Consider the following 21,980-nt stretch of genomic DNA (forward strand, 5'->3'; position numbering starts at 1 on the left):
TTGTTTTTGTTTTAATTTTTTTTCCTCGTGGTTACTGAAGTTTCCAGTCACATAACGTGTGTGTGTGTGTGTGTGTGTGTGTGTGAAGGTAAGGATGATTTTAGAAATATTTTATATGTATATGTTGTCATGACCCAAAAGGTATGATTTTGTGTGTGCTTCGGCGCTGCAGAATTATTTCCCGCCACATGGAGCTTTCTTTGCACAGTGCAATTCTCAGCTGCAGAGAGAAAACCCCGGTGCAAAGGAGTTCCCACCACCCATATGTAAATTTGTTTCCCACTATTGGCTGTTTCTAAATTATTCCCACGTGGCGGCTAGCGGTTGGCTTGCTAGCCGTATAAGAGGCTTGAGCAGTTTCCGCCCAAGTTGGAGGAGGAGAACTTTACATCCATCTCGTGAAGAACTCTAAGCACGCTGTGGAGCCTAACAAACTCTGCGTGTGCCTTAAAAGAGGATACAGGGGCCTGATCAACCTCTAGCCTCTCCCCGTTGCCGCCTGATCCCTCGACGTACCCTTCCCTGCGCGCTTTCGGTCGGTCCACGGAGCCTAGCAAACTTCGTGTGTGTGTATCCAGAGCTCTGTCCGGTTTGTTTCAAGAAGCTCGAGTTTTCTACAGGTCTTGTTCGTGTTTAAGAGGCTCGAGTTTTCTGCGGGTCTTGTTCGAGTTTTGTTTTTGTTTTGTAACTGCAACTCAAGAAAGTTTTCCTGCCTGCACCGCGACCACCTACGGTGTAAGTAAAATAATCTTTAATCAACCTCTATGCGTCAGTGCCTAATTCTAGTTCGCCGTGCCGACCACTTTCCCCGGCCCACGTGCCCAGGCTGTTGGCCACAGCCCCTCAGCCCCGACATATGTATAATGCAATATATGTTTTACACCCCCGCTGTAGTGCAAACTTTTTCTATCTTAGTTCTCCATGTTGCCCTTGTATTTTATGACATAACTATGTGTACACTTTTATATTAACTGGGTTGTCATTGAGCTGTCTGACTCCCTGCAGCGCTGCTTCCCCCTCTTATAAGCTTGGTGAAGTCCAAAGGCATCTTCCTATTGACTGCACAGTTGCCTTCAGTATTTTTAAAATGGTGTTGTCAATGTTGCATTTCCACCCCACAATACTAGTACTCCTTCTTGTGCCTGTTGGAAGGATTTAGGGCCTTTTACTGAATAACATTTTTCCCAAATCACAGATGATTCTGAATTTAAAATGACCCCAATAAATAGATTAATTCCCCTACCACTGCAGTGGCAAGCAGTGGCTATGGGGAAGGTGGTGGTGGGACAGGGACAGAGGAGTCAAGTTACGTGACCCCTGCTCCTTGCCACCTGACCCCCCTCACCACTTGCCCCCCTGGTTGCTTGCCCTCTGCCACTGAGGCCTCCCCCTGTGGTACTTATACCCCTGCCATATGCCTCCTGCACTTGTATGGACCCCTCCCACCTGCCACCCCAGCACTGCTATCCCAGTACCTGCCCCTCCTGCTTGGCCATCCTGCCACTTCCCTCCCTCCTGCCTCCCCCTTGCTGCCTGCTCCCTGCCCTCCACCCCTACTACTACTTACCTTCCCCTTGCAGTTCCAGCTCCAGCAGGGGCCCCACTCTGGCCTGGGACAAAGCACAGAGCACGTGCGGCGGTCCAGCACACCAGCTGTTGCAGTGGCAGCAGCTCTACCACTGGAGCTGGGGTCAGAGCTGCAGCTGCTGTGGGGCTGGGCTGGGGCTGGAGGCAGAACATGTTCTCTGCCCTGGCTGGAGTGAAGCCCCAGCAAGAACTGGAGCTGTAAGAGGCAGGTAAACAGTGGTGAGGAACAAAGGTAGGGTGAGTGGAGGCTGTGGGGGTAGGTGGCAGGCAGGGGCAGTGATTGTTGCAACTGTGACCTACAGCTGCTGCCCACACTATTGTACTCAAATCTAAGACTTGGGGCTTTTTCCCTAGTAGTGAATGGGAGGAAAACCCCTCATCTTAAATTGGAGAGTAAATATAATAATAGTTAGTAACTCTCTTACCTCCCTACACATGCTTAAGGCCAAAACAAAAAGCTCAACATCCTATTCACCCTGAAACAAAAATGTTTCATGTCAGCCACTTGCAAGAAAATAAAAAAAATGGAAACAGCAAGAAAGGTAAGGCCTATACCAGGATGGCCGAGTGGTTAAGGCGTTGGACTTAAGATCCAATGGGTACATACCTGCGGGGGTTCAAACCCCACTCCTGGTAGCTGCTGTTTTATCTTCCAGAGAAAACAAGACAGGTACCTTGCTGAGGTCACCTGACCCCCAGTTGTCTTTCCTGATTGGTACAGGGGGCTAGACCCAATGATCTTCCAAGGTCCCTCTAGCCTCACAATCTATGAATTTATGATTCACAAAACTGATAGAGAAGGAGCTCCCCTTTTAATATATATATTTATGCAGTGTAGTACAAAGCTTTCTATGGCATCCTTAGCTTACCCACAGACTTATAAACACACACACAGGGTATGTGATTGAAGACTTCAATTACTAAGAAAAAAGATCAGATAATCATAAAAAATTAGGGTTGGAAGGGACCTCAGGAGGTCATCTACTCCAACCCCCTGCTCAAAACAGGACCATCCCCAAGTAGATCATCCCAGCCAAGGCTTTGTCTAGCTGGGTCTTAGAAACCTCCAAGGATAGAGATTCCACAATAAAAAATCTAATTTATTATAATTTTCCATGCCCAGAATCTAATTATTGAAGGGTCATCTGAAATTTGTCTCCCCTGCCACTGCTGCAATGGGGAAAAGCCATGGCAGGAGGACAGGCAGTGGGGGAGGTAGCAGTGAGGGAGACACTAGGGGGATAGGTGGCAGGGGGCAGATGGTAGGGGAAGCAGTGTGGGGGCAGTGGGAGAGCAGGAAGTGGGGGTAAAGCAGCTTGAATCCTGCCTCTTGCCAGAGTGCTGCAAAGGTAAGTGGCCGGGGCAGGGGAGGGATGCCAGGAGACAGGCTGCAGAGAAGGGAAATGGGGTCACCATCACCAATCCCTAAACTCAAAGATGATCAGTGGAAAATAGGTGAGGCTCTATTCCCCCAGGCACCACCTGGGATAACAAGGAATAACTGCCACAAATTGATTGAGAGTAGGTTCAGGCTTGATATCAGGAGGCATTACTTTATGGTTAGGGCTGCCAGGCTGTGGAATGGGCTCCCAAGGGATGTGGTGCTGTCCCCTACCTTGAGGGTCTTCAAGAGGAGGTTAGATAGATATCTGGCTGTGGTATTATGATCCCAGCACTCGTTCCTGCTCAGGGCAGGAGGTCAGACTTGATGATCTGTTCAGGTCCCTTCCGACCCTAGAAACTATGAAACTATGACAGAGCCATGGTCCACTCCCAACATGTCCCTGCGATGGGTGCAGATGCCGCAAGCAAGGGACACCCAGGGAGTAGATCGCTGCTCTACCCCAGGCCCTGGCCCTGGCCCCAGCTCTGTGCTGTCATAGCCCAGGGATCCTGGCCCCAGCCTCATCAGCCCCAGAATGGTACTCCCTGCCCACCTGTGGTCCCATCCCATTCACCCAGCCAAGTATACCCTGCCTGTAGGAGTCCTTGGCTGGTCTCCCTGGAGACCCCACCCACATGCCCACTCCATCCAGCACTTCTAGCAGTGGTTGCATGGCAGATGGGCCAGGTCCATCAGTGGCAACACTGGCAGCAGTAGCTAAAAGGAGCCACCACCATGGGGACCCAGGTGGGGCCAAGGGACCTGCCACAGTCCCTTGGCAGGCTGGATCCAGCCTGCAGGCCATATTTTGCCCATACCTAGATTAAAGCATTTATTTATTATATATACGGTCCCACTAGGGGGAATACCTTACTGGACTTGGCGCTGGCTATGGGGGAGGACCTGGTAGGAGAGCTGCAGATTCGTGGTCACTTTGGGGACAGTGACCACCAATCAGTCAAATTCACCATACAATGTGGGCGAGTAAGATAACTAGTAGTGCTTGACTTTAGGAAGGCTAACTTCAGTATGCTCAGGAGTCTAGTCAATGATGCACTGCAGGATAGGGGTATTGGTGAGATGGGAGTCCAGGAAGGTTGGTCGTTCCTAAAGGAAGCTATCCTTCGGGTGCAGAGGGAGACAATCCCAGTTGAGGGAAAAGTGGGAAAGGAGCCAAAAAACTTCCTTGGCTAAACAGGGAAATCCAGGGGAGCCTAAGGGCAAAAAAGAAGGCATACATGTGGTGGAAGCAGGGTGAAGCTACCAAGGAGGAGTATACCTACTTGGCCCGCACTTACAGGGAGGCAGTTAGAAAGGCCAAAGCAACTACAGAGCTGAGGTTGGCAACACAAATTAAAGACAACAAAAAGTCTTTTTTTAGGTATGTAGGGAGTAAAAGGAAGGTGCAGGGCAGCACAGGACCCCTAGTGAACAAGGAGTGACAGAGAGGGGGGACAAGGCTAAGCTATTCAATGAGTTTTGTGCCTCGGTGTTCCTGAACAGGGCTCAAGATAAGTCTCCTGATGGGTTCTTAGATGGGCATCAGAGGAACACCAGCCCACTAACTGTCGACGCTGACTTGGTGCAGAGTCACTTGGATGGACTGGATGTGTTCAAGTCAGCAGGCCCGGATGAGCTGCATCCAAGGGTACTGAAGGAATTGGCCAGTGTCATAGCAGAAACACTGGTACAGCTGTTTGAGTGCTCGTGGCGCTTGGGTCAGGTCTGGGAGGACTGGAAAAGGGCCAATGTGGTCCCTATTTTCAAGAAGGGAAGGAAGGAGGATCTGAGTAATTATAGGCCAGTCAGTCTCACCTCCATCCTAGCAAAGGTCTTTGAAAAGATTATGAAGGATCATATTTGTGGGAGTCCAGCAGGAAAAATAATGCAGCAGGAAAACCAGCACAGATTTGCAGCAGGTAGATCATGCCTGACCAGTTTGGTTTCATTTTATGACACAAAATGCTTAGATGCAGGAGTAGAGCTGGATGTCGTTTTCTTGGACTTTAGCAAGGCCTTCAATATGGTATCTCATCCTATTCTCATACATGAATGAAGAGGCTGTGACACAGATCTTTACACGGTCTGGTGGGTGGCAAATTGGCTTAGCGGTCGCACCCAGAGAGTGGTAGTAGACGGGCTGGTATCGATCTGGAAGGATGTGGGTAGTGGGGTCCCGTAGGGTTTGATCCTTGGACCTGTACTCTTCAATATCTTCATCAGTGACTTGGATGTGGGTGTGAAGTGTACTCTGTCCAAGTTTGCGGATGATACTAAATTGTGGGGTGAAGCGCACACTCCGGAGGGTAGGGAATGATTGTAGGCAGACCGACAGGTTGGAAAAGCGGGCAGTTCACAATAGGATGCAGCACAACAAGGACAAGTGCAGAGTGCTGCACCTACGGCTCACCTATGGCTGCATCTACTGGCTGGGAAGTGACCCTCTCAGCAGCACGGAAGTGGAAAGGGATCTCAGAGTCATAGTGGACTCCAAGATGAACATGAGTTGTCAGTGTGACAAAATCATCAGCAAAGCTAACTGTGCTTTATCATGCATCAGTAGCATCATGGATGCAAGAAAAATAGATCCAAGGAGGTGATATTCCCCTCTATGCAGCATTGGTCAGACCGCAGTTGGAGTAGTGGATCCAGTTTTGGGCACCGTACTTCAAGAATGATGTGGATAGACTCGAGAGGGTCCAGAGGAGGGCCACTCATATGGTTAGGGGCTTACAGGACAAGCCCTATGAGGAGAGACTGAGGGACCTGGACCTCTTCAGCCTCCGCAAGAGAAGACTGAGAGGTGATCTTGTAGCCACCTACAAATTCATTTGGGGGACGCAGCAAGGGATCGGAGATGCTCTGTTCACCAGGGCACCTCTTGGGGTAACAAGGAACAATGGTCACAAATGGACAGAGAGCAGATTTAGGCTAGATATCAGGAAAAACTTCTCCACGGTAAGGGTGGCCAAAATTTGGAATGGGCTTCCAAGGAAGGTGGTGCTCTCCCCTACCTTGGGGGTCTTTAAGAGAAGGTTGGATAGGCATCTGGCTGGAGTCATCTGATCCCAGCAGTCTTTCCTGCCTAGGCAGGGGGTCAGACTTGATGATCTGTTGAGGTCCCTTCCAACCCTAGCATCTGTGAATCTAACCATTCCTTAACCCAGCCATGTGGCTTTCTCCATACCCTCTCAGAATGGGCCAGCCACTTCTGGGGCATTGTCTTCCCTGAACCAAGTACAGTAGTCCCCATGAGAATGGGCCCAGGTAGGAATGGGAGAGATACACAAAAGTTAAAGACTCCATTGAAGTTCCTTCTACTAAGGGAGTGGTAGATAGGGAGGACATAGGGCTGAGATGCATGGAGTTGGGGGATAAGAAAGAAGGAGGAGGTCATGAGGGAATGTGGTGGCAGAGGGTCCCCACATGGACAACCCAGTGACATTGTTAGGTCCCCAGAAATATACTCTCTCTGGCAGCTGACACTCTAACTTTGCCTGAAGAAGGGGAGTTCAAAGGGGTTTCCTTTTTCCTAATCCCATCATGATTTTTTATGGGAAGTTTGATCCGGCCCCTGGAAAGTTTGAAGCTATGAAGCGAGGTAGGTTTCATCAGACATTTCATCAGACACAGCAGGATGAGGGGGCGATTATTATTAGTAACCCTCAGCACAACTTTTGACCTCCTACCTTAACACCCCAGCCTCACCCAGCCCCACAATCCAGACAGAAAAATCCTCACTCTTCCTCCAAAAAACAAAAAACAACACATTCTTTGTGTTGCTGAAAACTGCAAAATAAAATGGAAAACACAGAAACCAGAGGATGAGATTTCCCTGGCAAATAAACTAGCAAAACAGGAGAAATAACTAATAATAAACCCAACTGATGAGGAAGCTACAAAACCTGCCAACACACCTGCTAATCACAGGGCTAGATGATTTACCAGCCAAATGCATGAAGGGCTTTTGTGCAGCTTGTCTGGAAGACCCTAGGATATTCTTTCTTCCATAGAAATCTGCTGAAATAGAAATTTGATTTTCTGGGTTCTTCTTTGAGCTTCAGATTTGAGGAGCTGCTATGTCTCCTCCTTCTGCTGAGATGAAGCTTTTCCGGCAGGTTTTACTCCTGCGTTGTGCTTTCCTAAAGAAGCCTTTTCCTGTCATTTTTTGTGTCTTCTTTACCATTCTACCTGGAACCCTGAGTCCTACTCAAGCAGAGTAAGACCTTCTCTTCCAGCTGAGGAGGGCTTGGATCTTGATGTCACTCTCATGTAACCAGTCTGTTTTGATGGGTGGTATAGCCAATGGATTCAGCACAGGACATATAGTTGAGAGCTTTAAATCCCTTCCAGAGTTCCTTAATAATGAGTTCCAGAGTTCTACAGTTGTGGGCAGGGCAGAGCACCTTTCATGAAAACACTGTTGGAGAGCCTTGCAGACTTTGGTCTTGAAGAGATTTGATATTGAAAAATCTTCACATTGCTTTGAGCTGTTTTCAGTGTTTTTGAGCAAGCCAGGTGTTCGTAATGGATCTAACAATAAGACGATCTGTCCAGCAGTAGTTGATACCTCGCATGGCTCATGATACAAATATCCATCTGATTAGAGACTTTAACAATAACATAGACAAGGAGGTGCCACTGCTTAGAGTGAAGGCATCTTCAGATAGTTTTGTATTTGTTACTCTGTAGATGGTGTTTAACTGTTTATAATGACGTTTGTGCTTGATGCATTTGCTCAGGAAAAAGATGCCACTGGAGTTGACCAGTAAGAGGGGTTGGTAAGAGGCTACAGGGACTGGCAGGAGTAAGGACAGAGGCTGCAAAGTGGATGGGGAGAGGCAAAAGATCAGAGGTGGTGGGGGAGCAGGTAGCAGCTGCTTGCCCTGGCACCATTGCATACACAAATCCAAGGTGAGGGGCTTTTTTCCCCATGTTAAATGGAGGAAAAAAACCTCATCTTGGATTCAAGTAAATACAGTAGTTTTTACCCAGCTTAATGTAAGTATTGTTGAGGTCATTTTTCCCAGATGCATTACTTTGCACTTGTCATCATTGAAGTAAATCTGCCATGTTTTGGTCACTCACTTGGTGAAATCCTCTCCATCAATTGGGCATTTGATCACTGGGAATAATTTGGTGTCATCTGCAAATTTTGAGATTTCACTGCGCACCTCCATTTCTCGGTCATTGATGAAAATGTTGAACAAATTAGGGACCAGCACAGATCCCTGCAGGACTCCAACTTTTACCCTCTCTCTGTCCTGAAAAGAGACCATTTAGCCCCAGCCTTTGCTTCCTATCTTTTAACCAGCCCTAAGTCCACAAAGAACCTTCCCTCCAGTCATATGGAAACAGTTTTTCTAAAAGCCTTTGCTGAGGAGTCTTGTCAAAAAAAATTTCAATGTCTAAGCATATTATGTCAACTGGATCCCCCCTGTGCACATGCTTGTTTACATCTTCATGCCAGCAGATTTGTTAGGTAGGATTTCCCTTTACAAAAACCATGTTGACTTCTCCAGAGACTCAGTGGTCTTCCAGGAAGAGGTCCGTGGAGTAGGTGGAACTGTCCTGCATTCCTCTGTTTCTGGAAATAGTTAGTGGGTGGAGGGGAAAGACTAGAAAGGGCTGCAGCAAGAAATAGTACTCCTGGAAGCTTAGGCTTATCAGACAACCCTAATGCAGGCACAAGAAGGTGGTGGCAACAGCATCCCAGTTTACCACTGAAGTACACTGAGGCAGCACAACAGTGGTTCTTAACTGGGGTGCCACCAAATTTTAAAAAGTTATAAAGTGGTGCTTTGAATCTAAAAAGGTTGGGAACATCGACATCAGCTGTTTTGAGGCTGAGATTAAGTTACCAGAAGCCACGAATCCAACTTCCATCAGAGTTCCATGGGTGTCTGGGCCTGGATAAATGGACCTGACACTAGTCATTTTTACTCCTTCTTCCGTCTACCCTTGCAGATTCCTGCTTTTGTGAGACAGAAAGTGGGATATAGATGTTACCCCTGCAAGGAGTGGAAAAACCTGTTTCCGTTGATTTTCCTTTGGTCCATTCACTGGGACAGACTTTGGTGGTGACTCCCAACCAATTTTGGTTAAATAGAAAGGAAAAAAAAAACAGGTTATGTCTGCTTGGTCTGTCTTGTTAGTAATAAATAATCTATACATGTTATGATGCCTAGACTATATTTCAGTATAACAGTAATGATAGTAGTAGTACACTGTTTGATTTGTACTTCTTTCTGTGTTACCATAGAAAGATGAGTTTATTTTCTGACAGCATATTTATGAGGTGATAAAAATGAGCTAAATTAAGAATGATCAGGGAACCCCATTCACTCTTATTGAAGCATCAGACAGTAAGTGCAAGAGACAGGTGGCATAAGTGTTAAAACAAGGGTGGAGAGTATGTGCTGCAGGGAATCAATCCACTACATTAACAGCTAATGGCACACTTAGTATTTATCCATTATTTATCACATAAATGAGTATTACTGTTTAGACTACAGAGGTGCTTTCATAGAGCAGTGACACTGATTACTGAAAATTAAGGAATGAAAGCTGATCTTAACAAATTAATTGAAAATTAGTGAATTGCAACTAACTCCAAATGGTGCATACATTCAACCTAAAAATACTAGATTTCCTCTGAAAATTAAGTTATTGTCTTTTATTACTTGCTGGACAAATGTTATCATTTTAGTGTTAATATAATAACAATAACAATATCCATATTTCTGGAAAAAAGATGAAGGGTTTATGATATAGCCACCACTGATTTTGAAAATAGAAGACCTTTTTTATACATGCTATTTCATTTGAACTTTGTTATGATTTTGTTTTAAAATTCAGGTTATTCTTTCCTTTTTGGCTTATTGCCACAATCCAGTGAAAGCAACTGAGAACATTACTAATGATTCTGGAAAGAGTAGTGCAATCGAGCAATATTAGTCAAGATTTATTCTTTACTAGATATATCCCATCTTATGTACTGATTTTAAATTTCATTTTCCCCTATGTAGATAATCCATTACAGTATGATTAAAGAGGTCTTTATTCAGGCCTGTTAGACCTTGAAGGGAACAAGGTAGTGCACTTGCTCCCTTGTAATCAGCTACTTAATGTTCAATTCTGCCTTATGTAACATATAGCCACACAGACTTAACCCTTACTAGTATAGATAGTTAGTGGGGCTGTGTGAAGCTTCAGTCGCCAATTCAATTTCAATGAGATTCGACCCGATTTGGTGGCCGGATCTCCAAATCCAAATCAAATTGGGAGACCTATTAAAAGGTCTGAATCGAACCCAAATCCTCTGAACTGATTCAGAAAAGATTCGGAGAGATTCAGAGATTTGGACTGGCCAGGGAGAGGCAGGCACAGCCAGGTGGCTGCAGGTTCCCCTGCAGCTTCTCCGGCTGTGCCTGCCTCTCCCCAGGTGGGGGCAGATTCAGGAGAAGCCCCCATGGCTGCCCTGCCCAGCCCAGCCCAGCCCAGCCCAGCCCAGCTCTATCTCCACCCACCCCCAGTCTCCTGGCATCTAAAAAATAAATAAATTCCTGCACTCACCGGGTGCAACAGCAGAGATCAGGGCCTCTGAGGGCTCATGACAGAGCCCCCCTGCCATGCAGTACAGGACAGTGGGGGCAGTTGGGGATCACCCCCACTCCTGGCACCTGTGTATCAGCTACCCCATGGCACAGGTTCAGCACAGCTTGGCACCTGCGCCATGGGGCAGCTGTCTAATAAAAAAATCCTTTGATATTTTTGTTGCTATTTTGTGAGTTTTATAGTCTCATAGTTGGTAGGGTTGGAAGGGACCTGAGCAGATCATCAAGTCCAACCCCCTGCCATGGCAGGAAAGAGTACTGGGGTCAAACTACCCCTGCAAGGTGTTTATCCAGCCTCCTCTTAAAGACCCCCAAGGTAGGAGCCAGCACCACTTCTCTTGGAACTTGGTTCCAGATCCTAGCTGCCCTGACAGTGAAGTAGCGCCTCCTGATATCTAGTCTCAATCTACCCTCTGCCAGCTTGCGACCGTTATTTCTTGTCACTCCTGGCAGTGCTCAGGGGAACAGGGACTCTTCCAAAGCCTGCTGGTCCCCCCTGACTAGTTTGTAAATGGCCACTAGATCCCTCCTCAGCCTTCTCTTGTGGAGGCCGAACAGGTTCAGGTCCCTTAGCCTCTCCTCGTAGGGCCTGCCCTGCTGCCCCCTGATCATGCAAGTGGCCCTTCTCTGGACCCTCTCCATGTTGTCCACATCCCTCCTGAAGTATGGTGCCCAGAACTGGAGGCAGTACTCCAACTGCAGCCTGACCAGTGTTGCATAGAGAGGGAGGATCACCTCCTTGGACCTGCTTGAGATGCATCTGTGGATGTATGACAAGGTGTGGTTGGCCTTCCTGACCGCGTCCCCACACTGTTGGCCCATGTTCGTTTTGGCATCAATAATGACTCCAAGATCCATTTCTGCCTCTGCACTGATGAGAAGGGAGTTCCCCAGCCTGTAGGTGTGCTGCTGGTTCTTCCCCCTCAGGTGCAGTACCTTGCAGATCCAGAGTCCAATGAAATTAAATGGTGTTCTTTCCACTTCATTCAGTAGGCTTTGAAGCAGGCCTTTGACCCATCTGGAAATAAAAATCCTTTCCTATTTCATAAGGCTTTTGTTCCAAGTTATTCAAATATGATCGTGAGGATGGGGCCAGGGAATGTAAAACTATACAAGAATTGAAGCCCCCCCTGAAAAAGGGATGTAATTGTTATAAATCAAAATTTTACCAGAAAAAATAATCAAAATCTTTAAAAAATTCCAACATAGGAAGTATAAAACTGTTTTCTACTCATGTTAGTTTTGTCATGGCAGCAACTACTGAGATTTGCCAGATAATAGACTCTTAGAAGGGCCCCCAAAGGCTTTCAAATTTATCATCATCATTTTTACAATCTATCAACTACTCCCTCCTCAGAGGCTACTTCCAGCAAAGCCATCATAATCCATCCTCCTCTCTTGCTTCTGTTCACACCATTCTATTTTCTTAACACTCATAATGATGCAACCTATCACGTACATGCATGAGGTAATCCTCATAGCAAACCTATGAGGTAAATATTCCATCTCTAAAAGGAACATAATCACAACTGAGCTAGAGGGACTTACCCAAGTCTATTCAGTGAGAAAATAGCAAGACTGAAATCTGAGGTCAGGAATTCATGGCTGACTATTGTTTTTCTCAATGAACTCAGTCATTAGCCTCTCTTTCTTTCCATTCATCAGGGATGGGTTGGTTTTTTGTTTTTTGAGGGTTTTTTGTCCTCTGTAGGCCTCCTGTGCAACCCAGAGGAGACACACTGTTCAGGAAACAGGCACTAGTCATGTTCTGCTTGATCTGCAGAGAGATGAACACTATGAAGGTGTCTCAAAATATATGTTTATACCAATTACCAAGCATTTAGGAAGTAATTCGCTAAGTTAATTTATTCACGTGTGTTTCTAGTGAGATCACCCAAGATTGTGTGTCTACAAATACAGTACAGCTGGTTTCCACTTAAGTTTGGGCTAGACCTGACTTTCCCTTCTCTTTTCTAAGGCACCATCATAATTTTGAAGCAGTGACATTTGCACATCTTTCCAATCAGGGCACCCAACAAGGAAAAAGAATATGGTGCTACTTTCTGGGATGATATCAGTGTCAATGAATGAATCATCAGACCATCATTACATATGCACTGTTTGCAGAAACATTTGGGTGTAAACACAGCAGGCAAGTCAGTGAGCATATTCACAATGGAATGCTCTATCATGAACTTAAAATATATTGGATTTGTCTGGGTAGAAGTGCAGGTTGTTAAGAGGCTGGGAGACTATAAATTAGGCTTCCCTAAACATGTTTTAGAGCTGACCCTCTTTCCCTAACCTCTCCAAACATGGATAAAGATGTGACCCAAATACTGTACAGAGGAAATGAGAAGATCACTGTGGACAACCACCCTATGAAAGCATCACTATACAAGATAAAATGTCAACAAAATGGTGGTAGGGTGCCTTGCCACTGTGGTTAACATAGAGACAAGTAGACCATGCAGCAGCAGCATCGTGCATCCCAGAGGAAAAAAATGCATGGTAGCAGCCATGACAGCAGCAAATAGGATAACAGATGGACACTGTGTACACACCTGGATAGGCAGAACAGCATTTTCCAGCTGGTGGCAGTAACAGCCCTATTGCTGGTGCACTTGTCTGGGAAGTGGTACAAGGCAGAGATGTGGCTTGCTGCTAGGAAGCTACTTTTACTGAGGAAGCAGGAGATGGCCTTTGTAAGCATCTCCAACAGAAGGGCTGGTGGATACTGTCAAAGGTCTTGGAAGGTGAGGCACTTAAGGAAGAGCCAGAGACATCAGCTTGGCAATCTAATAGCAAGTAAGTATTGATTTGTGTGAAGTCAGAAAGGCCAGGCAAAATGACACTCAGCCTGTTCCAGATCCTTTGGCTGGTAATTTGCTTATTGCTGCCCTTACTAATCAGCAGGATTTTTCCTGTCACCCTGTGCTGCTGAAGGGAATGCTTCCACTATTCCTCCTCATGGATCATCAGGAACTGACTATTCTTCCTGGACTAGTTATGTCTTGTCATACCTAAGCCAGGTTCTAGAGATGTATTTGGAAGTAAAGAATACTCCACATTTACTTGTATTTTTGTAGTACTGTCATGTCATGTTGGTTGTTTATAGAAAATGATTTTTTCCAAAGTAGCTCTTAAAAGCCCTAATTATGTTTGGTAGAGGCACAGTGTGGAAAAAAACATGCTTAGGGCAGCCATCTTTCATCCTTCCTGTGGCCTGTCTCCTCACTTGCAAGCACAAGAATGACAGCAAACAGAGAGCTGGGCAGTGTCATGGAGTACAAGGGTTTCTGAGAATCATTCTCTAGACTAGCAGTGGAGTTTAATGCCACTGGGGAATAACTTTCCCCTACTTGTTTCTCACTGAAACCTACATCTAGATGGCAAAAAAATGCTGAATTCACAAAGAAGCAGGGCTGGAACAGACCTTCAGAGTCATCTAGTTCAACCCCCTACCTGAGGCAGGATCATCCCTAACAAACTATCTTATATAAATCCTTTGTCTAACCTACTAGACAAACTACATAATCAATCCTGACAGAACCACAAGACATAACATCATACCCTCCTGCAGGTAAAGCACAAGGACCATTATTCACCAATCCCCATAGTCCATACCAATCTGATCATGGAGTAAACTTCCTTCCTAACCCTAAGTATGGCTATCAGTCTGACCCAGAGGGGAGAAGTCAGGAACTTCTCAGTTTAAATCCCATTGGCACACCCAAGTTGAAATCCCTAGTTGTGGCTACAGCCAACACTCAATGATTCTGCGGAAAGTGGAAAAAAATAAAATAAAAAAACCCAAAACTCTGATACATATTGCAGCAGCAGCAGGAGGGGAAAAAATTGCCCCTCAGCCCCATGTGGCAACCAACAAAGCCGAGAAGCATGAGAAATACTCACAGTAGAACATAGACATAGCTATGCCTAGATCATCCTCAACTTGAACACCTCTAGTGATGCAGATGCTACAACTTCCCTAGGCAGTCTGTTCTACTGCCCCACTGTTCTACCAATGAAGAAGTTCTTCCAGGTATTCGATCTAAACCTGCTTTGCAGCAACTTCAAGCCATTGATCATTGTCCTACTCACTGCAGCAAAAGAGAAAAGATGTTTCCCTCTTTCTTAATGGCAGCTTTTTAGACATTTGAAGATTGCTGTCATGCCTCCTCTTAAGTGTCTTTTCCATAAACTGAATATGCATGCCTATTTCCTTCACGCTTTCCTCATATAATTTGCCATCCAAGCCCTTTATCACTTTTGTTGCCCACCTCTGGACACTTTTGCATCCTTTTAAAAATGTGAAGACCAAGACTGCACAAAATATTCTAGATGAGGCCTACCTAATGCATAGTCACGTGGCATTATCACTTCCTATGTCTTGTACCTAATGCATCTATTGATGCATTCCAAAACTGCATTTGCCTTTTGTGCAGTTGCATCACATTGCAGACCAAATTGAGTCTGTGATCTACCAAGACTCCCAGATCCTTTTCCAAAGTTCTGCCATCCGGTCAGATGCCACACATTTTGTATTTGTTTTTTTTTAATTATTCTATCTGAGGTGCAGCACCTGGCATTTGTCACCATTGAGCATCCTACTGTTAGCTCCAGCTCAGTTTTCCAATCTGTCAAGATTCTTCTAAATCTTTCTCTTGTCCTCCAGTGTGTTCATAATTCTTCCCAGTTGCATGTTGTCTGAAAATTTGCGCAAGAAGCCTTCAATGCCAGCATCCAAACCTTTAACAAACACATTGAATATCACTGGGCCCACAACAGACCCCTGAGGGACTCTGCTCAAAACTTCCTGCCATTCTGACGTGGATCCATTCATAATTACCCTTTGCTTATGGCTAGTGAGCCAGTTGTCTATTCATCTAATAGTAGCTTAATCTAACACATATTTCTTCAGTTTTTTTTATGAGAAGGTCATGTGGGATCTTCACAAGACACACTGTACCCACAGTATTCCCCTCACCCAAGTAGCTACTTTGTCAAAGAAGGAGAACAAGTTTGTTTCACACAGTTTGTTCTTGGTTAATCCACACCGGCTGCTTATAGTCAGCCTTTCCTCCTCCAGATGCTTGCGAATGGCCTTCCTTAGGATGTGTTCCAAATACTTCCCAGGTATTGAGGTGAGGCAAATCAGTCTATAGTTCCTCAGGTTTTCCTTTTTGCCTTTTTTAAAGAGGACAATCATACTGGCCTTTTCCAGTCCTCTAGCATGTCACACGTCTTCCACAACTTCAGAACTATTATTGCCAAGGGCTCCTGGATCTCCTCATCCATATCTTCAGGACCGTGGGATGAAGTTCATCAGGCCTTGCTGATTTGAATTCATTCAGACCCATCCAAAGCTCCCCACTTGTTTTGTTATCTCACCCTTCAGCTTGTCCTCTTCCTTCAGTGACAAGAAATGGGAGCAGCATTTTTTAGACCAAATGCTGGTCTACAAAACTATGATTCCCAGGATGCCTTGTGCTCTATGACACACATTGCCTCTGTGGACTGCCCCAGATTTTCTCATATATCTTGTTTTTGAAGGTCAAATGAAGAAAAAAAAGCTTTTTTTGAAAATATTGGTAAGCATGGTATTTTTTCAGGGAAAACACAGACAGCTGAATTACAGAGGCACACAAAACATTGTGGCTGCTCTATTAACTCCATAACTGTGGGATGCTGTAAGGTACTGCTGGCTGAGCCAACATGCATGACCCCTCTTCTCTTCTGGAGCTGAGCTGGGGGATCTCTAAGGTTAGCTGAGATCTCAGTCCCAGCCAGCAGCACCAACAGAATCAGCTGCAGGCCCACCCAGCTGATTCAGCAGGGGCCTCTGCCCTGGCAGTAGTGGCTTGGCTCTGCTTTAAAAATACAGTGAAACTTCTGCAGCATGAGCTTCTGCCAGGGGCAAGGGAAAGTAATGCTGCACACAGATGATGCAGGGAGCATGCAAGGCTCCTACTGTCCACAGCTAGCAGCTAGGAAGCACCACATGCTCATTGTGCTGCCCCTTGGGCAGCATCTGTGGTGTTACTTTATCTTTCCCATGGCAAATGCTCCTGCTAAAGAAGCTGCTAGTTCCATTTTTCCTCACTTAAAATATGCACCTTAATTTCCAGCAGCTGATGTTTGGAAAAAAAGGTGTATCTTGTATGTGAGAAAATACAGTATTTCAAATATAGAGGAGACCATCTCTCTTTTCATGACAGCGGGATTAGTTAGGAAGTTATTCATACTTAAGGTTTGGAATGTATGGTACATTACAAAGCAAGATAATGGGTGAACTGAAAATGCTTATTTTTTATTGTGCTAAAAATGATAGTCTTTAAAAGACCCAGGTGGGAACAGATAAATCAGTCATACTCATAACCAATTTACTATGTTTTCCTCACCTGGGAGGATGTGCCCCCTATAAATCCCTAGGTGGCAGTAGAAATGGGTTAATAAAATTTGTAAACCCAATTAGCCCTTCCTGGCTGCACCTGCAGGTCAGACAGGTAATTGAGTTCATTCAAGTACACATGCAGAGGAGTTAGGTTTTCCTTAGAAGGCCAGGGAAAGCCCAACAGAAGGAAGCTCTGAGAGGGAATTTTTTAGTTTGCTGGATGGAGGCCTTAAAGAGTGGGACTTATAATGTGGCAGACTGAAAGATGCCTGGAAGACTAGTAACTTAAGCTGCAGGTGAACTGGTGTTGTTTAATTTGGGGTTTTCCTTAAGTACTGCTGGGAGATTCTAGGGATTTTCTGCATTCTCTTTTTCTGAAGAGACTTCCAGGATGTAAAAAAAATGACATGCTATTGAAAATCAGTATGGTACAGGGCTGCCCAATGTTGAAGCTGCTGGGGCCCACCTGCTCTGCAGGTGCTTTCTTTTCCCATCAGGCACCCTGTGTATGGGCCCCAGGCTCCCACTGGGCTGTGCTGCCCTGCCCAGTCCCATCCCCATGAGTGGGGACTGGCAGCTGAAGCTGTATGAGGAAGGGGGAGCCCAGAGCCCCTGGTAGCAGTAGCAGTAACATTAAAACAGTGGAGGAAGCAGCACTTGAGCAAGAGCTTGTGAGCCACAAATTAATCGTCCATGGGCTGCACATGGTCCACAAATTAGACAGCCTTAGCTTAGGCCATTCACTTAACCTGAAATTTAAGAATCCACAGTTCTTAGGGGTGGGTCACAGGAGAAATAGGATGCCTCAAGTCTTATAGCAGCAGTGCTTTACATAAGGATTTAAATTCATGATGTTATGCTCAGTCATGAAGCTGTGCAGCGGTTGGTGAATTGACCTTCTATGGTGGAGTTAAAAGTCTGAGGAGGAAAAGAGACAGCTAAAATTTTTTGAAGATTTCAGGACCTTGGTGCATGAAATCAATTCCTCTCTGTAGTGCTCTCAGAGTTATGACTTGCATCTCATTATGGTTAAAACTTGCAGGGACTATTGGTGTCTAGTCTCATCTCCTATATGCTACAGGCTGCTAAATTTTACTGGAATACATAAATTCAAAGGTGTTAGTAACACAAACCATCTCACCCTTCAGAAGACCAAGCAATGCTATCGGTAGAGAACAGGGGACACTGATGTTATGGATGTACATACATTTGGAGCCATTTTCAAGTGGGAACACTTCAAAAGGACCTGTTAAGCTGTAGTTCAGTGGTTCTCAATCTTTTTTGGGGGACCACTTGAAAATTGCTGAGGGTCCAGCAGACCACTTAATAAACTCTTTTGTTCTACAAATCAAAGAACACAACTCATATTTTAATATCAGCAGTCTTACCTTTCTAATGTGATGGATGTGCCTGTTTTTTCTCAGCAAAGTTCTGGGAAATCAGGTGTAATGTTTGTCAGCTTTAGCCTTAGGTCACCTTTCTCCAGACCACCTGAATGGAACTCACGGACCATAGTTTGAGAACATCTGCTGTAGTTGTTACCTGTTGACAAGCTGGGAGTGATGGAAATGTAGTAAAACTATTTTGTCCAGGATATTCATAGTAGGGTGGGTAAGGAAATTTGATTGCATAAAAGTCCTTGCTTCTTCATTTTTCTTTAACAATAGCTTTCCCAGCTGACAAATTGATTTGGTCTTTATTCCTCCAAGACTTCCCTTTGAAGAAAAGTTCAGGCACAAAGAATGTTTCACTTTGCTCAGTTGGAGGAGTCTCTTCATTGTGGATTGGCTCATGGAATTATTTCTTTCCCAATTGCTGACCCAAGAGTTGAAGAAGACTTCTTCCTCTTGCTCCTAAACAAGTACAAGAACCTTACCTATGCTTTTGCTTCAGGCTTCCTCTTCATGTCTAGAAGTAGGACACTTAAATGATCCTAGGAGAGGTTCATTCAAGAGAGTTTTAACTGCTCATTACCTGAAAGATGCTAGATGTGTGTCTTTGCTATGAAAAAAGAAAGCCCTCCTCCTTCCCAAGGCTATTTGAGTTGGATTGTTTTAATAGAATAAAAACAGGGCACATCCACACATGCCATTAATGTGCAGCAATGAACTCCAAAGCTGACTGCTCCTGAGTTTATTGCTCTGGGAAGCTCCTGGGCATGCAGTTTACACATGTGCCCAGACCACAGCACATTAAGCCAGGTCAGAGCAGCCCCAGGTGGCAGTGGTCCCAGCGGGTCAGCCTGCCAGCCCCGGGCTGCTCCAACTGGGGTCAATGTATTGCGGAGGACCTGGCTGGGGCATGAGGAGGGTGCTTCAGTCTAAGGGTAGCTGACAGGTCTGCAGTAAATATCAGTAAATGTATCCTATAGATACGCCCACGGTGATACAGACAAAGAGAACACACAAGTCACCAGCAGACTGTCTATATGGCTGACAAAGGGTGTTTGTGCCTGAGCGCATGAAAAGAACATTTTTTCCAACTCTGTAGTTGGTCTAATAAAAGATATCACATCTACCCAAAGAACCGTGTTTGCCAGTTGTACTGCACTAAGCATTTGAATACAGAAACAGAGATTGGGACCCCTGCTCTAGAGACCTTATAAACTACAGAGAACACACTTGAAGCTATTTCTTTCCTTTGAGTTTGGCTTATAACAACTCAGAGATGGAAGACATCATAGACCTGGAGATTTTAAGGTAGTTGCTTCTTAGGCTGCTTATACAGCAACGGCTTTATAAGCTAGAGCTTAATATAGTATAATGCAGAACTTTAGCCTGTCTTATAAACTGTACAGTGTATGCCTTTCAGGTGTGTAACATGCAGACTGAAGAAAGCCAATACATTTATTGGAGCACAGTGGGTGCCTCTACACATTCATTAATGCACTTTAGATACTGCAGGTTTAATTTAGTACTTCCTTAATAAAGTACAAACTAAATGCACAGTAACTAGAGTTACTATATAGTAGTGCTGGTGCATAGTTATTTTGTGATGCTTACTGAATATTAGCCTAATAACACTGTGCAGTAGGTTATTAGCATGGTTTTTAACTGCCAAAGTACTGTGCAGTGTTATAAGGCTAATCCGTAGTAAGTGTCTCGTGTAGACGTGCCCAGTGTAAACAATGCTTATTAATGACACCACAGTTTAGTGATGTGGGATTAGTAGTAGTCACAAAACTGACTAGCTCCTCCCTTTCAAAGCTTCTAGTGTGGGCTTTAGGATGGCTACTACACATTGAAAATGAGGGGAGATAGCAGCTGTGATACTGAGTAGTTGCTGTCATTATCAAGGCTTTTAATAGCAGCCCTCTGACAGCTGCTTCCCCTTCACTGGTTCTGGCTCAGTTAAATGGTATAGTTACTGGTAGTTACAAAGTAGACAGACAGCGAGGCAGAAAGATGCTCCACTCTTAAATGTTCTATGCCTTAAAGTGGTATGCAGATAAGAGATGCTTTTTTAGAATATGTCATAAACAACAAAGACTGATACTATGTTGTTATGCTGCTAAATGAAGTATGCACATAAAGGACTACACAAATACAATATTTTATATAAGGGATATTTAGGGCTTTATTCCACACTTGAGGCCAATGGTACAGGCCCCATTTGCTTCATGGAACATGCCAAGCACTTAGAAGCACATACTGCCAGCAGGCCTGTTCTTTCCTCTGTCTGATCAGCTATGACTTCCCTGCACTCAGTCTGGAGAGAAGTTGATGATTTGCCTACTCCTTTCCCTTCATCTCCCCCCACCTCCAGAGCACCCTGTGACTCACAGCCTATTTGGAGTGGACACCTGTTTTAAATGGACCCACAGGAAATGCCTATGTTGCCTTTTCATAATCTGCCTCTATGAGGGTTGGCTAAAACTCAGTCAGCTGACTAGCTTAAGGAGAGGGGGGAAAAAACCACATCTCCTGCCCACAGTCTGATGTAAGCACTGCCTGACAGTGCTTACTGGAAGGTGAAGTGACAGGGCAGGCAGCTTCTGGTGGAAGAAGAGCCTACTGTTCATTAAAACAAACCGTGACTCAATTAGACCAGACTCACAGTGTTGTCTTGGCTGTGCCCAGTGGCATCCTGTGTCTACTGCACTCTAACAGCCTGAAAGGAAGACAAATGAAGTCCTTACAAAGGCAAATCCCCCACTGATTTATGGGCAAGGGCTCTACATAATAGAGTATATTAATTGCCAGGTACATGTATATGTGTATAAGCCCTAGCTCAGGGAAATCCCGACTTTTATGGGTGAGGCCTCTACATGATAGAGTGTATGTGCATATATGTATATGTATGTATTATTGGGGTAGCTCAGGGAAATTGCCATTTAATTATGGACCACAGCATTACATAATAGAGTACATGAATTGGCATGTACACGTATATGTACACATGCATGTATATCTACATGTACACGTACATGTCTGTGTGGGTAGCTCAGGGAAAATCCCCACTTAATTCTGGCTGATGGCTGTACATAAGAGTATATGTATGTGTGTGTATATGTATATGTGTGTATATCTAGTGTGTCTGTGTGTGTATTAGAGGGTAGCTCAGGGAAATCCCACTTAATTATGGGTCACAGCTTTACATAATAGAGTATATGTATATGTATACATGTGGTAGCCCAAGGAAATCCCCACTAAATATGGGTGAAGGCTCTACATAATCGTGTGTGTGAGTGTATTGGAGGGGTAGCTCAGGGAAACCCCTACTTAGTTACAGGCAGGGCTCTACATAACCAAGTATATGCATCTGCATCCACGGCATTGCTGTTTCTCTCAGCTACCGTCCCGGTGCATGTCCCGTGCACGTGCCGTGGACCAGAGTGGCCCTGGGTCCCCCCTCCCCCCCGCTGCGTTGAACTTCCTCCTCGCTCTGCACCCCCCCCGGCACGGGATCACCTGCTCCTGGAGCAGGGCAGATTTTTGCAGATCGCCATGGCAACCCCTCCCTCCAGCACCCCCCGCTTGCCTTCCCTTCCCTGGGC

The 21,980-nt window shown here is 45.2% G+C and overlaps 1 protein-coding gene and 1 non-coding gene across 2 annotated transcripts in view; both read left to right on the top strand.

Annotated features, from left to right (window-relative positions):
• The first annotated feature begins 2,140 nt into the window (after positions 1–2,140).
• Positions 2,141–2,223, top strand: TRNAL-UAA. The gene has a single exon. It is a non-coding gene; the product is annotated as a tRNA-Leu (tRNA).
• Positions 2,224–7,683: 5,460 nt separating this feature from the next.
• The window catches only part of AIG1 (androgen induced 1), a 225,878-nt gene continuing 211,581 nt past the window's right edge, over positions 7,684–21,980 (top strand). Inside the window, exon 1 of the mRNA XM_006035314.3 lies at positions 7,684–7,739. Coding sequence (XP_006035376.1) covers positions 7,684–7,739 — 56 coding nt within the window. The remainder of the gene's footprint in view (positions 7,740–21,980) is intronic.

Source organism: Alligator sinensis, unplaced genomic scaffold (assembly GCF_000455745.1).
Source record: "Alligator sinensis unplaced genomic scaffold, ASM45574v1 scaffold576_1, whole genome shotgun sequence".
NCBI lineage: Eukaryota > Metazoa > Chordata > Crocodylia > Alligatoridae > Alligator > Alligator sinensis.